Here is a 15,676-nt window from a genome sequence, read left to right as displayed (position 1 = left end):
TATGTTACTTTGCTCACGGCGTACAGACATGCTCAAGCTTTCTTGTACTACTACTTCATAGTTTCTTTAAAGTACCATACTCTTTCAAAATTTGCTATCAAATATAAAAAGAGGTCCATTTTCCGAACATCATGTCCAAATCTTTCTGCATACGATTTTTTCAAGCATTGTTGCAGGTTTCTTTAGTACATCTCTGCTTTTCAGCAGTTTTTCGTCCTCCAAACACACATCTGCGAGATGTGCACTCAATTATTGGTATTTAGTGAAGCTTTATGTGCGTTGTTTTTCATTTAACAATGAAAATTGAGCGCAGTCGTCCGAAAATAAACGAATTACCGGGAAGTTCAGAAAAAAAGAGAAATTGATGAATGTTCTCCATCGCACAATAACAAAGCGAATGTATTAAACGAATTAGTGTTCAAAACGATGCGTTTCGGCACTTCCAACCTCAAAATACCGTAATTTTTGTTTACTCAAGGACGACGACCGGTGGTGGGTAGTCATATGTTCCAGTGGAGCATGTGTTCACGTTAATCTGCCACAGATTTACTGGTAGAGGTCTGTGTTTGTTCTCGCTGTTTCACCGCGTGAAATCTCGTCGAGAGCCGAATCGTTGCGATTGCGAGACACCATTGCGCCGTTGATACGGTACGGGACGACGGCCCTGTCACCGGAAGTCGTAATTGATGATAAGGCAAATCGTGCTTGCTAAGCGTTTGTAGCGACTCCAAACCCGCAGCGCATTCTGCCCTACGTTGCATCGTTGTCGTTGTTGCATGACGCTCATCCGATTGTTCCCGACATCTGGAAATCGTCTTCCGACTGTTTCTAATTTAGGTTACTCTGAAAAGTTCGTCACTACCTCTGTATATGGATCAACCATGGTGTATGATGACCCACGTAAAAATCCTCTCATTGAACGCGGCTACATCACTGGATCAGCAATCCTGCTAGCATTCGCCGCAATCCTTTGGTGAACCGCATTGAATTGGCAGCAGAGGCACACATGGGAAGTACACGCAAACGTAGGTGTTGTTCCCCAGCTTTCCAATTGCTGTCCTCAGTGTTTTCAACAATCATTTTCTCTGCATAGATTCCCGAAGGAATCCCTCACGTACGTATTTGAATTGTATCCGATGAATGAGCAAACTTTCTCTTACCTACGCCTAATTGTTGACAACACCCAGAGTTTCGCCGGTCTCCATGCTGTGTTTTCACGGTCGCCGTTTGTCGTCGACCAGTCATGGGAATTCTCCTTGAATGTTCTACTTCTTCTCTTACTGAAATCATTGCTCATTGGGGATTGGAATTCGTCTAGTCTTACGACTTTCTGTAACATCAGGCTCAAATCTTAATTTTATCAGCAGGGTCCAATTGGATTAATAGTCAAGGACAGTTCACGGTGTAGTTTGGCGACTAACTGGTTGTCATCTCCACAGATTTACAGAATGTTCTACCATACTATTATCCAACTGGTGAAATTTCCCTTTGCCATCATTTAGTTAGATTCTAAAAAGACACCAATTTTTTCCTGCACGTATTCATGAGTATATTTGACTTAGTTGTTGTGAAAAGACGACCTGGTGTTGCTGATGCAGACTCCGAGGAAGCAAATGTTTAAGGGAATAAAGGGTTGTGGCGCTGAAGCGCTTACGTTCCATCTACGTTGTTTTTCCTGCCACATAAAAGGATTTCGAGCAGAATCCAACCTTTTGCTATGTTCCCACGAATTTCTCTGCACCGCATCTAATTGTTTTCGCAATTGGTTGGCGGAAAATGTCTTTCTCGGTAATAGTCGTAGCCGCTCTGAAAGTACAGCATAGAATTAGAGAGGAGCTTGAGATTTCCAATTTTGTCGTGGACGATTGGAAAAATCGTGGAAGACATGTGTGGCCATGCCCATCATTTTCATATATCCGTATATCCGCTGTCAAATTGGAGGATAGTGGGTGGATAACGGCGAAACGTTAGTCAGAACAAGGATGAATAACAATCTTTGTTCTGCTCAAACAAAGTAGTGCCCTGTCAAATTGTTTACTCTTATTGAATGTCTATGAATCCTACGTTTTTGTCTCTTCGTTTCTTCCTCTTCGCAGTTTCTTTTGTTTTTTTTTGTACTGTTAATTCATTTTAATTGGTCTGCGTTTCTCTGCGGTGCCATCTTTCGATTGCCGTTTGATTTCAACCAGCTAGTAGGTACGGCCATAGCTCACCTATTTCGCTGTTGTTGAGTCTTCCAAGCCCCTTCCGCTCGCAGTTTGGGATAAATTGAAGTGAAAGGAGTACTTTAACTTTTGATATGTTTTTTTGGACGTTTGTATAGAAGGTTACACGGCCTCTTGAAAAAAAAAACGTGGAAAAGTGCAGCGTGTGTGTTCTTGCATGTTGATTTCTGCTTTAGATTCCTGCATTTTTTCCTCTTACTGAATTTTCTATTTTTTAGTTTTTAATTTTTTAATTTTTTAGTACGACTTTGCTAGTTTCTCTCTTGATTCTCCCAAATCCGGGCTCGGCTGTTGTTGTTTTATCCTTATCAGAATGTCAGTGAACGGTCCTGAATATCTTTCACCCACATGTACCAGGCATCTATTGCATGTCTGTAGAGTAAACTCTTTTTTTTTTTTTGCAAGTAGTATCAGAACAATTTTCTCCACACAACAGCTCTTTAACGGGCTCATTTTCTTCGAAGCCTCCGATAGTAAAATCATATTCGAACAGAACAAACATCGTACTTATTCTTCAAAGAATAATATTTTGTTAAGCCGACCAAAAACCAAATCACGTGGTGCGGGGGTGTGCAGTAAATAGCGCAGTAAAAAGTAAATATTTCTGAGCATTTCACAGGGTTCACTTGCAATGCTGGTTGAGATTTAATGAGGAGTCTCCTAAACACTGGTTAGGGAATAAAAAACGATGAATCCGCATCCTTTTGAGTCACAGTGAAAGTACACACAGCGCAGGTTTCAACTTATGCAACGCATTGTTCAGCCTTCCTTGAAATTCCCCTCCGTGAAAGAGGCTCTCATACGTGAGTCAGGGAGACGTTCGAGGAAACTTTCCTGTTCTTCCCACTGTTACGTAATGAGGTAATTTCAACTAACAGTAGACAATCAGAAACGAGAGTTTAGCTTACCCAACGAGACAACTTTTAACACGCACAGAAGTGACGAAACGAAAGAACTTGAAGTGGATAAGTGGTAAAGTTATCCCACAGACCAACAAATTATATTCGAACGAGTGATGACATTCATTCACTGCATATACTTTCAATCCACCTTATTTCGTACAGGTGTAAAGAGAAGCTTCGTCGAGCAAAACTAATAAGCCTGGAGCTCCTTATGTATCTGGTTGAACACGCACGAGGCGGGTTTAGAACTCTTACATGCTAGCAAGAAAATTACCAGTTAATTTCACTACAGGTATATTTTCAGGCCGTTTAATTTCATTAATCCTATTGGTTTTGGTGTTTTGTCGGTTGGTTGGCGGACAAACTGAGATCCCTGCTTCCTGAACCTGCGGGGGAATTCCCGCATTATCGCTGTGAACGTTGCAGACAAGGGAACTCGATGTCAAAACTTTTCGTGACGGTGTCCTTGACTGATCACCCCGATCCGCGACTAGAGTGTTGGTTTCTAAGGCTGTAACGTGGTCACTGCCGCTTGATGAATTCATTATTCCCATTGTAGTGGAGTAATGGGCGAAATATTTCTGTACTTTTTTAGACCAGCTATGCTTGAGTTCTAGTCCTAATTCGACGAGAAAATCACAAAATTACATTTGTTTCGACTATACCAAAACGCGGCCCACTCTTGTTCAAAATCGAAAAAATCCATCTCTATTGAGTCTTCTATGTGGCGATGAAAAAGAGAGTTTTTTTTTAATTTGAAACTATGACAACGTAGTATTCTTCGAAGCTTCCTTAGACCACTTCCTTGGAGTTCCATAGCCCTGTCTTCGCTATTGGTCGTCCTACTTCAGCACGAACGCATTTCAAAAAGTTCTATCTGGAAACAAATCGATGAGGTCGTAGCTGAAGATTGAGGTAAAAATGATCAAACCAACAATTTCGGGTTTTTAGCTTAATTTCACCATATTTCCTAAAAAAAAACCTAACTTTTTCAAAAACGAATTATTCTGCGTGCACGTTTCACTTTCCTTGCACTTGTAAGCTTCAATGCCCGCACATGTTCTCTTCAAAATTGTAATTAACAAATTGTTCCGAGATGATGAAAATGTATGTTTCCAAAGCTCTCATTACTTAGAAACGGTGGGACCCGATGTAGATTAGTGAAGGTCAATCATGTGCTGCACGGTCACGCGAGCGTCTGTGGATTGCTGACGCCAATTTTGGGCCACAGAGAGGTTTGGATGAAAAAGAAGCGTTACGAACGAGACGAAAACGAGGAACAACTTGTCACTGTGGAAAGCCGCACTAAAGGAACGTTATCACGAAGTTGACGGTTCTTGGATCTCTTCAGGAACAGTCAGGATCGGCCGAAACTTCAACTTTGCTGCTTTAAAGCCGTGGTCAGCTGCCATGCACCGCCAACGCCTAAATAACAGCTTGTAGTTAAAGGAGAACTCTAAGCAAATACGCAGGTTCCAAGATTGAAACGTTAATCGTAGCCTGTTGAGTGGAGGTGTTTCAGGATTAGAAAAAGTGAAGGGGTAGAACGGAGCTGTAGGTTTGATCCAGAAGAAACCAGGCGTTCTTCAAAATGAGAAGTTACAATTTGAGAGTTTCAAGATCAAGAAAGAATGGTTTGCTGATGAATGCTTAGTGGATAATCCCTGAGTTAGTTTTTTCCCCTGCCTTTTTCAGGAGAGAGGTATCAACACGTTCGTGATCATCTCCTGATAACGAATTTTGTGTCTGAGATTTCCCAAGATTTTGAGAAGGAAGCGTTGTTTCCAGTGGAATGGTTCATCGTTCTAAGGCGCCGCTTCTGCAGAATAGGTCAATCTTGGGATTGTGAACGTGTGAAAGGATTTATTTAAGAAGAAATTGCCAGGTCCCAGGACACACATCATACCAAGCCAATTTCTGCAAACATATTTGAAATCATAGATCATTTGCTTTTAAACGCTGTTTTCAAAAATGTTTTCCCCTTTCCAAATTACTCCGACCGATTAATCCATATATAAGGGATTTTGCGACACAATTTAGGGGAGGTGTTGCGGTACAGTCGAGCTCGGATGAGTGAACGCGATGCCTGTGACCTTCGACTGGGAAACCAAATGTAGAGCCAAAAAAATTCCACTAACTCATCAGTTAAAAAAGGCATGAGTTTACTGAATGCAACTGAATGACTCATCCAGCACGAATACTACAATACATCAAAACAAAATTGTAATGGAATTAGCCAATCATTTAAAGTATTTGGTTGCGTTACTGTACGAAAGATATACATGGTTGAAAATCTACTTCTTGTTGTACTTACCAGGTGCAGCTAACCTTAAAGGCAGTTCTAGAGAAAATCTTTCTGAAAAAGATACGGAAATTGCGACTTTCGATATTTTTTTTCCGAATGAGAAGATCTATTCCGTGTCAGATTTCCAATAAATGGGTGAATGGATGGAATGTATGAATGAGAGTTCCAATAGATGGTGGGGCGAATAGTAAAAGAACCCTTACAAATACAGAACTCGAATGTCCTCGTAGAATTCAGCATTGGTGTCAATTTATCCGAGGGAAATCTTCCTGTCCGTAGGATTAATGGATCACGTGAAGCGGACTTCACATTCGTACAGATGTAAAGAGTTGCTTAGCCGAGCCATTTTAACATTCGTCCTCTTCTCACTTTCCAACTTCCTTATTGAGTAATTTACAAAAACTTAACGTAGGTACATATTTACTTAATATCGTGAATTGTTTGCTCTTTTTCCTCCACTTCTCCTCATATTTACGAAGAAAATAAGATTAGAATTGATCTTTCCGACGCAAAATGAAAGTGATATCAAAATTCGCTGCACTCGTTGAGTCACTCAAGTGCCTTGCGTGTACACACCTGAAATTGAAAGTTGCGTCCAGTGACGTAGGCGCGGCTGCCCACACAAACCAGTCCGAATGGTTTAGTAAGGATTGTGAAAACGTTTAAAGCCCGTGTCTTCCGCCAGTTTTCGTCTTGCTTTCTACTCCTGCTGTGCAGATTTTCCGCACGAAACCAACGCAACGACAAGAACATTTAGAAATTTGCGTATAAATGCTCAAAACATCGTATGAATCCATCAGAATTCATTTCAATCCCTAAGTTCTTTATTCTTCAAGTGTCGTACCGCAATATGCATCAACTTTTTTTCTTGCTAAGATCCTCTTCTTCTAACCTTCTTCTAACTTTCAACCTCGCCTTTAGTAGCTGTTAGGTGCTTGTTCAGAATGCAGTTTTGTGTTGCTATTGGGCTAAGAAATACTTTACGGACGTCTTTCTTCTTAGATTTAAGAATACGCACTAAAATAAAACGTGTTGGAAAAGTGCTTCATATCATTCGAAAGGGACTTTTACCCTAAAACATAGTTTGTTTTGAAAACACAATTCTATTTATTTTCTCATTTTATTTTTAAGTTGAAATAAATCAAAGAAATTTACTTCCGATCTACACAACACGGCTACCTTGTGTCGCAAAATCCCAATTTAGGCTAGGTGTTAGGACCAACAATGCTGCTGATGAGATTTGTGTTGTGCGTGGAGAGCATCGACAGAGCCAACGAAAACTGTAAAAAGAAACGCTAAGAAGGAAAAATAGAGTTAGACATGGAAAACAGGCAAAATGAGGCTTTGATAGACTTGAACGATGCGAGGAGGTCGTAGACAGCAGATGGCAAATTAGGTTGCATTGTTGTCCTTGCAGTTTGAAATAAAACTTAAACAGCCGCTCTGAATTATTTTCCAACCTTATAGTTTTAAGGACAACATTCGATGTTGTCGAACTTTTCGACATTTCTGACATTGTTTCTCTTTCATTGCTAAATAAACTTTGGTTTATTGTTCCAAGGAATCGCTGCAAAAACGCGAAACACCGGCCAGAACTCCAGGAATCAGAAATCTCAGGAAAACCAGCACCAGCAGTTTTCACTACGGACTTATTCAATCTAGCTGCAGTTATAATGGAGGAAAACGCACACTTCGATTTCATTGGTATCAATGTGTAAAGAGTTATTTTGTGTGGGGTGATTTCAACTCTAATTCGCTTTACGTTCTCGTCCCTTGCACGGATGTAAAGGCGGTGAAGGTAGGCTCTTGGATGCGATGGAGATGATCAGCATTGTCGTTGACCTGCTTAGCATAGCACGTATAGAAGCTGGGGGAGTTTGCTCAACAAGAGTTTTGACTTTTTTTACTTGTTTACTGCAGACGTCCTATAGCAAACAAGGAAGAAACATCCTCATAGAATCTCGTGATTCCTCTTTCGCTCGAGAAAATTCCGTGCACACTCCACAAAACCGTGCTGTTCGAAATCGTCATGTTATTGGTGGGGAGCCTTGACGTAATGTTTGTACAACCTGTGGGAATGGGGAGAAAACACAAACGGTTTGATGTCCTCATTCAGATGTGCAAATATGCTCTAAGACTTTGACATGCAGTCACAACGAATACGTCGGCGATTCTGAGTTGTTCCTCGTTTCTTTCCTCATTCCCACCTTACCATCATTTTCCTGTCATTTTCAGCGATATCATTAAGCTATTGATTTTGACAACAAACATAGGGAATACTCTTCAGTCTGACAAACGTTCCCTGCCTTTTTATCGAGAAGTTTTTCTTCCTACTCTTTTGTCTACTTTTTCAGTTATGACTCTCGAAAGGGAACCGTTCTTCCTGCTATTGTTTGCAAACTACTTTCCTTTTCTGAGGCTGCACTCAAAAAAGGAGCAAAATTCCATGAAATTTGATGTTTAAAACCGGATGTTCAATTGCAGAGCTCTGCCTTCCCTGCTTTCAAACTGCGATCCAAGCAGTTTTTACTGCTGGAAGGAACTCAACGTAGAAAATTCACTCAGATGCTGCCTTTTAGCAAATTCCCAGTTAAAGTTCCTTCCTACTGCACGTAACCCATAATTGTGAATGTGAAATCGCATGATCTCACCTCTGAATCACTTGCTGCGTGCCGCATAAAATGGAAAACCTTTCCGGAAACGACATCGGAACACGTGATGTTCAATCGAGGTCTATAGTAGCCGAGATTGAGCGAGCACACTGAGCCAACAGTTTTTTCCCTGATCACGACAGCATTCGAGCACGCAGTTCATTCAGGGCCACCCATTCACAATTCCTACGCGTTCGACTTCAACTCAGACTTTGTTTGAGCCGCCGTCATAGATTGTAAGAAATACCGGGAATACCCGAACAGGCACACAAATGGACAAGAAGTCAGCGCTCAGTTCTACTGGATTACCGTACCGTCCCGTTACTTTGGAACTTTTCAAGGCGAGTGTTAAAAGAGAAACTAAGCATTCTGAGCACATCTTACCAACTAGGTGTGTTCTCGTCTCTTCGCGGTCTTTCTTCTGAATCTCAGGGCTTTCAATGCATGACAGCATCCTGCATTGCAAATTGTATAGTTCTTTGGAAGTGACAAAAGACTTCTTTACATGGATCTGGTTTTGAAATTCGCGCGAGGATGCCTGTAGAAGTCAGAACCGCTCCAGGGCAACTAACCTTCTTGTTTTTTTTTTCGAAGTGTATAAAACAAATGAAATAATAATAAATTAATAAACTGGTATAAGAAGCATCTGTCCTGATACATCTGAGTACCCTATTCACCCAAAAATCATTGTATAGGCCACAACTAAATTTCTATGATTTTGATTTGAAGTCGGTCCGCTTTTATACATTCCAGATTCAGCTGCGAGCATTTCATTCTCTTATCTTCTCTGGTGGCGCTTGTGAGAGAATAATAAACATTTTTGTAAAGTTCTTCATCAAAAACGTTCGTTTTTGAGCGCTTTTGGAACATTTTTGAAATTTTTCTGCCATTCACAACAAGTTTTCTGGCTATGTTCAAAGTGTTGTCTCTCGCAGTACGCAGCTGCGTTCAGCTAACAATGAAAAGTTCGCATAAATTTATACTGGCTAACTTGAGAAAGAACAGTAGGCAGAGTAAACTTGAGGAAGAACAGTGGGCGCTTTATCCTGATCATATAAAGAGAAGTGAAGAATTTTTGACACATCCCGACTGTGTGCTCTCTTTTGCTTATTGTTTTTTCAAGATTTTTGATTACTCTAAAGTTTAGTTCGGATACATTTACCTTCCGACATCCTCTGCTTTCGGTACCGTTGGCCTCCACTTTCGTGGACATACCCGCTACTTCCCCGCGATCATTCGCTGGTATTTCATGTGAGAGGACGTTTCCCAAGAATCCACGGTGTCCTGTTCAGAATTCTTGCTGGATAACATGCGTGGGTCTCCACCTAGTTTTCCGCTCTTGTCCACATGCCTTTGGGAACTTTCGTGTAGCCATAGCTTTCGCGAATCGAGTTCAACTTTCTGAGCGCGACGCATCTGTCGCAGCGCGTCCTCTTTCTCTCCTTTCCACAAACTCTCCTCTTTTGTCTTCTCCAACAAACGATGCATTGCGCCCGCCAGGTGCATTGCACACATTTCACGCCTACTATTTCCCGACAGCAGCGCTGGAAAAAAGCATTTTTATCGATATATCACTAATGTGTTTTTTCGACCATGTGAGATGAGAACTAAGGCCCGAATAATATAGAATCTTTTTTGCGGTAACTGTATTTGCATTGCATATAATCTCCTTAAAGGGCGGGTGTAATGTAGCGTAACCGTTAGAGGTTCCGCTTCTTGCACGATCTATCGGAGGTTCGAATCCGCCCTAGTGCTCACCAAGCCTTTCACCCCTCCGGGGCCGATAAATTCTTACCAAACCTGTCTGCGAGGTTAAAAACACTGACTTGACACATCGGCTAGCCACCGCAAGTCATTGCATAGGCCATTTACACGTTCGTAAACCTCCTACGATTCTTAATTGAAGTGAACGTGGGGGCGCATCCCAAGCGGATTGATTGACGCCAGAAACTTTGTCCTTTATCCTTATCATCTCCTTAAGCAGAATAGTATATAGTATATTCTGAATTAATGAATAATGGAAATTTCCATTGCGACTGCCACATCCTTGACTATGCATAGTGTGTGAATAGGATATTTCTTTGAGAGTGGGGTAACCTATTGATATTATTGCGACTCCCACCTTACTCGCACTTATTGTAGTCAGTTTAAAATTACAGTTCTGTCATAAACTCTTGGGAACACAGATTTTTTGGAAATAAATTTGATTTTTCTCTTCCTCGCTTATCTCACTGAACATTTTCCATAGATCTCATATCTGGTTTGTAGGTAGGATTAAACTTTGTGGTTAAACGCCTCACCTCTCTCAATTAAAGTTGCTTTTTTGGCCAATTCAATGGGAAAATGGTAGAAATTCTATATGAATGGAATCCTCATAGAAAAAAGAAAGAAAGAGATAGAATTTTCCTCTAAACGGTTTATAACACTTTACCAATACTTTATGTTTCCATGTGTACCTTTAAGTTAGAGAAAACCCTCACGACTCATTCCTCAACCCAAGAGATGATTGATTTACTCGCTGAGAGTTCTGCTACAAGAACGTCAGTGAACGAAATTATTTAAATCGTGTTTGGGAAATTGGAGACCTGTAGTCACGAGACGGTCAAGAATTTCGCTTGTTTTTTATGATCTCAGCTGTAAGGTGATCCTGAAGTAAAAAAAAACAATGTTTGTTTGTGCGCCAATTTTTTATCGGCCCTACAGGAGCTGGAAGAAGGCCAAATTAACATTACAATGCATTTCTTGCTCCCAACAGTGCTAAGAATGTTTTTTGTAATTTGAGTTGCACATATTTTCTTCAGCGTTTCAATTTAATCGCTTGTTTAATGGGCTTTTAGCTCAGTTAGGTCATTGCTATTTATTTATGTTTGCTTCATATTTATTATTTATTTTTATTCCAATAAAAAAGCTGGTGTAGCACAGTCGGTAAGAGGTTTCGCTGTGTTTCGAAACCGCATCAGTGCCAACCGACCCTTTCATCCCCTCGGAGTCGATAATTTGGTAGCAGATTTGTCTGAGAGGATATTTTGATGCATCGCCCAGGCCATTCCCCCTTAATCCTTTTGTCGCTTATCCTAAAACAGACATGTTTTATAGTTTGAACACATCCAGACCATTAACAAACTTTTATGCTTGGCTTTGCATCGTACGCAGATGCTGTCGTGACAAGCGTCCAACGCTATCGTCGCACTTCACGACAAACACTTCAGTGGACATTTCCGCAGTTTTTCTTTGCGCACGCAACATGATTAAAAATTCAATTTTTCTTGCTTCACAAACGAATTTAAGCCGAAACCATCCATCGTCTGGTAGAAATCACGCATTTAACACTGTGCATTTGCCTCAACACCGGAGGACGCACAGCTTCTCTCCTTTTTTTTTAAATCAATCAGCATTTAAGAGTCTTATACAATATATTATGTATATATATTCACTATTTATTATAAAACAAGGCATTTATGTTATATGGTAGCAATAATAATGTTATGTAGTAATGTATAGTAATGCATAAGTATAGTAATATATAATGGTATATAGTAATAATAATAAAGTAATAGTGTTATGTGGGTGCCACAGATCAAAACAGCCAGTCACCACTATTTCGGCGCTCTCCTCGGTTTAACACTGTCAGAACCCAACCAAGCCTTTGATTCTTCCGGGTCCGCGAAAATGCTACTAGATACAGTTGCGATATTCGACTTTCCTTGAAGGCATCACCCCAGGAATCTGAGGTGGTACGGATTTCAGGTGGAGTATTCTTATAAGGGATAGTAGATTATGCAGAGGTGGGTGATTCCGTCCATTTCATCCTAATTGCCTTAAAAAACGGCCCGGAAGATGCGGCTCGTGCACACGGCTGGCGCGCTCCAATCAAACTCGTTGTGGAAAATAGCGCGCCGGAGCGCTCGAAGCCGCATCTTCCGGGCCGATTTTTACGACTATTAGGAAGAAATGGACGGATTCACCCTCTCTTCTTAATCTACAATCCCGCATACGAATAATCCACCTGAAATCCGTAGCGCCTCAGATTCCTGGGGTGATGCTTTTAAATCGTTTCATGTTGGGTACGCATTACTGATGGCTTTGATTTTTTCGGCTCTGCAGATCCGATGACGACGAAACGTGAACTGTTAATAAAGAAAGAGCAATACCAATCCTGGCCATAGTTCATGCAAAAGAAAAGGTTCCAGATGTGTTTGAAAGAGTCGCATGTTCGTTCGTCAATCTCTAAAAGTCGAGCGCGTTGACGCATCCTGGAATGGATTGATCAATAGACGTTCTCGATTCATTTCATCCTTTTATTTACCTTTCTATTCATGACGAGGTTATCCAGTAATTGTTTATCAAATATAAAATTAAAAAGAATAAAGTACCTAGGACTATTCAGTCCACTCGGGATATGCCAACGCGTCGGACTTCAATTCAGAATTATTTGAAGTTCCTGGTTCAAGTCAGTGTCTTTACCCTCTTACCTGCTTAATTACTGAATCCCTAAAAAATTCGCTAGAAAAATATTCTTCTCCAGACCGACTTTCAGCAGAATGACCCTGACTGACGCCTACTTTATCCTTGTTTGCTCGGGGACTAGGAAGCACTGCTCCTCTCACCGAAGAGCACGACGAACACCACACACGAAGCTCGACAAAGACATGTTGCTGCTCGCTTCTAATTGAGTTCTTTCCGATATACGCGTAGTGGCTCGTAATGCTATGAAAAACACCCCGACTATCTCACGCTCGCCCTGTGTTTCTCCGCATATTTTCGATTTTTTTGTCGATAATCTTTGGTGCATAGTAGCGATTTTTGGAGGGTACTAAGCAGATTACGGGATTCGAGTCCACACAGTTCTAATACCACAGCGAGTAATTCGCACTGCTTTTGATTTTCGCTCTTCTCCATCCTTAATTCAAGTGACATTGTACTTCTGAAATGAATCCAGAAAGTGTTACATTTGGCAAATTTAACCAGAAGAAACTCCAAAGCATGTATTTCCTTAACTCTGTAATGTCATTGAAATTCTGCGCCACTAAGGTTTTCCTCTTTTTCTTGGGAATGGAGATTCACTGAGGGTTTCACTTCAAGATTTAGTCCTCTCCCAGTAAGTATGTGGAAATACAGCAAATAATTGTGTTCGCGATTGTTTCGTTTTATCGTCCCAGAAATAGCTGAAGGACAGACGGTTGTGTTCGTCATTCAGTCATTGATTTCGAGGAGGAATTTATGTCTTTTATGTTGTTTTTATGTATGGATTATTTAGAAAAGTGTTGAGAACTTTTTATCACCGTCTTAGCCACAATGTTACCTATGTTTTTGTCTATGGAGCAAAGCGATAAGACTACACCATGCCTCTCATTCAAAACAGATGTTCTTTTTTCCCTATTTTTCGAGTGTATACACTTTCTTGCCTTTTCCGCAAGAAAGATTTTTCTTTTCAGAAAAAGCGGAGGGCTTAGATTCTGTAATTGTAAGTAACGATCTTTATCTTTACACTTCTCGTCTTAGGCCGCTCAACACGTAAAAATCCTTTACTGCTCTACAGGCATGCCAAGTGGGTTCCTCCTTTTTCATAAATCCAGTTTAATTTTTTAAAGTGAATGTTGAGTGCCTATGTTGTGTTCGTCGACTGCAACGCGTCTGTTGTCACTTCCTACTCTGTTGACCTTCAATGCGCGATTTCCAGGCAAGTTGAGAATTTGCAATCTCTTCGCTGTGGTCCGTTGTTCTTTGGAGGGATCCACAGCACCCGCAGATCAAAATTTTCTACCGAGTTGTGCCTCCTCTCCTTCCGCCCAACTGTCGCACCATTACTGTATCGATCTTTGCGTTTATGGAAACTAACATTGTGGAGGTGGAAATAAAATAGTAAGGTTAACAACCAACAACATCAATGACACAACCTATTTTATTTTTAAACTCTGCTGCAGTTGTTCTGCCTAAAGAAGTTAATCCTTCGTTTTATTCCCGAAAAATCCAATTATTCTGCCGATGAAATCACATTATTGACCTCAAATAGCTAATTAGCTGAATAGCTTATTAATGCCTTTCGACTATTACAAATCCTTAGTATTTTCCTTCTTTTTCATTAGCCGTTATTTCTCATTCCTTAGAAGAAAACTACGTTATAAAGGGGTACGCCAGAAGGCAAGCAATCACCGTTTATAGCTGTTTACTATGTAATCTACATATTTCATCGATTCATATTCCATAATTCTAATTACAGTTAGCGAAAAGCGTGTGCGCATGAAAACTAATGCCATATTCAGTCGTCTATTCAACTGAATAACATAAAATGTGAAAAATAATCGCAACTCCAAGCAAAAATTGTCTGGTTCTGTCAATTCTAATTCCCGATTTATCTCGCTTATTCAAAGGAAAAAACGACAACAAAAAAGAGGAGGATAGGAAGAAGAGAAAGGAGATGAAACTAATGATCGTCTCATGTTCGAGATACAAGACATAGGCAAGGAAACCACAAAACACATTTCGAATCATTTTCGAAGGGTTCCCTAAAGTTCCTTCTCTTTTTAATTGGAATGATTGCTGAAATACTCGTCGCTATGCGTAAATAATAACAGCCAACAACGAAGGGCTCGTAGTTCTTTGTAGTTGTCTTCAGTCGAGGATTAAAATTAAGAGACACATATATATTTCTTACATTTCGTATCGCTATGCGTTGTTTCATATGCATCATATACAGCAACATAGCACTATGGGGATACGTAGCTTTTTCACTCATTACCAATGGAAGAGTCACGTATCCACACAATTCCTTGAAGACAGCATACCACGAATTAGACGTGGTGATGGAATCCGCGGCAAAAGCCATAGTTGCAGATTGGGGGATCAGGGGTAGTTCCGCCCATCGCTCCCTAATCGTCCTAAAAAAAACCGCGTGGGAACCGCTCCTACGAGGAACGTTAATACGCTGCTCTATGTGTACGTTCCGGTCCCCTCAGCAACCCAACCTTAGGTTGAATGGGCGGTCGAGGAGAAATCACTGGCTTCCGACCGCTGTTCCGGTGGATGCGGCGCGTGTGCGAGAGCGGAGCGTTGCAACTGAAACCATCGTGAGAAATGGAGCCTTTCATGCCGCATTTTTACTAAGATTAGGGATAGATAAGCAAAACCACCCCTGATCCCACAATCCACGATCCCGTATAGAGTTTGCCCATCGGAAATCCACACCACGTCAGATTCGTGCGGTGATGCCTTCAAACAAGGAAGTATAATAATTCCATAAGATTTCTTGAAGTGGACTGTATAAAACCTGTGATAACTTTCATTTTTAGTGAGTTTTTGAAATTATCCCGTAACTCGCAAATTTCCGAGTTTTTTATACACGTATGTATAGAGGGTGAAAATGAGCACGGTGCAGCTGCGTAAGCGACGAGGTGGAGCGTAGCGTAAGGATCGACTCGGGTGCATCACTAACTACAGCGAGGAATGGTGTCAGCAGGCGTCTCTTCCTCTAGATTCTAACCGCTACGCTTCGAGCACAACCTCTTACGCAACTGTACCGTGCTTGAAATTGCCAGATCAGAAAGTGTAGCGCTGTTTAGAAATACTTACTTACTTAGATACTTAGATGGCCCG

At 40.9% G+C, this 15,676-nt stretch overlaps 1 protein-coding gene across 1 annotated transcript; it reads right to left on the bottom strand.

Annotated features, from left to right (window-relative positions):
- Window positions 1–9,301: 9,301 nt before the first annotated feature.
- On the bottom strand, window positions 9,302–9,598 carry RB195_019482 (uncharacterized protein; the record flags this gene model as incomplete). Its single annotated transcript, XM_064187341.1, has 1 exon — window positions 9,302–9,598. One exon carries the CDS (start codon window positions 9,596–9,598, stop codon window positions 9,302–9,304), a length of 297 nt encoding a protein of 98 aa, XP_064043222.1.
- Between the last annotated feature and the right edge of the window lie 6,078 nt (window positions 9,599–15,676).

Source organism: Necator americanus, chromosome II (genome assembly GCF_031761385.1).
Source record: "Necator americanus strain Aroian chromosome II, whole genome shotgun sequence".
Lineage (NCBI taxonomy): Eukaryota > Metazoa > Nematoda > Chromadorea > Rhabditida > Ancylostomatidae > Necator > Necator americanus.
Note: the sequence above shows the minus strand (reverse complement) of the source record. Positions and strands in the feature narration are given on the sequence as shown.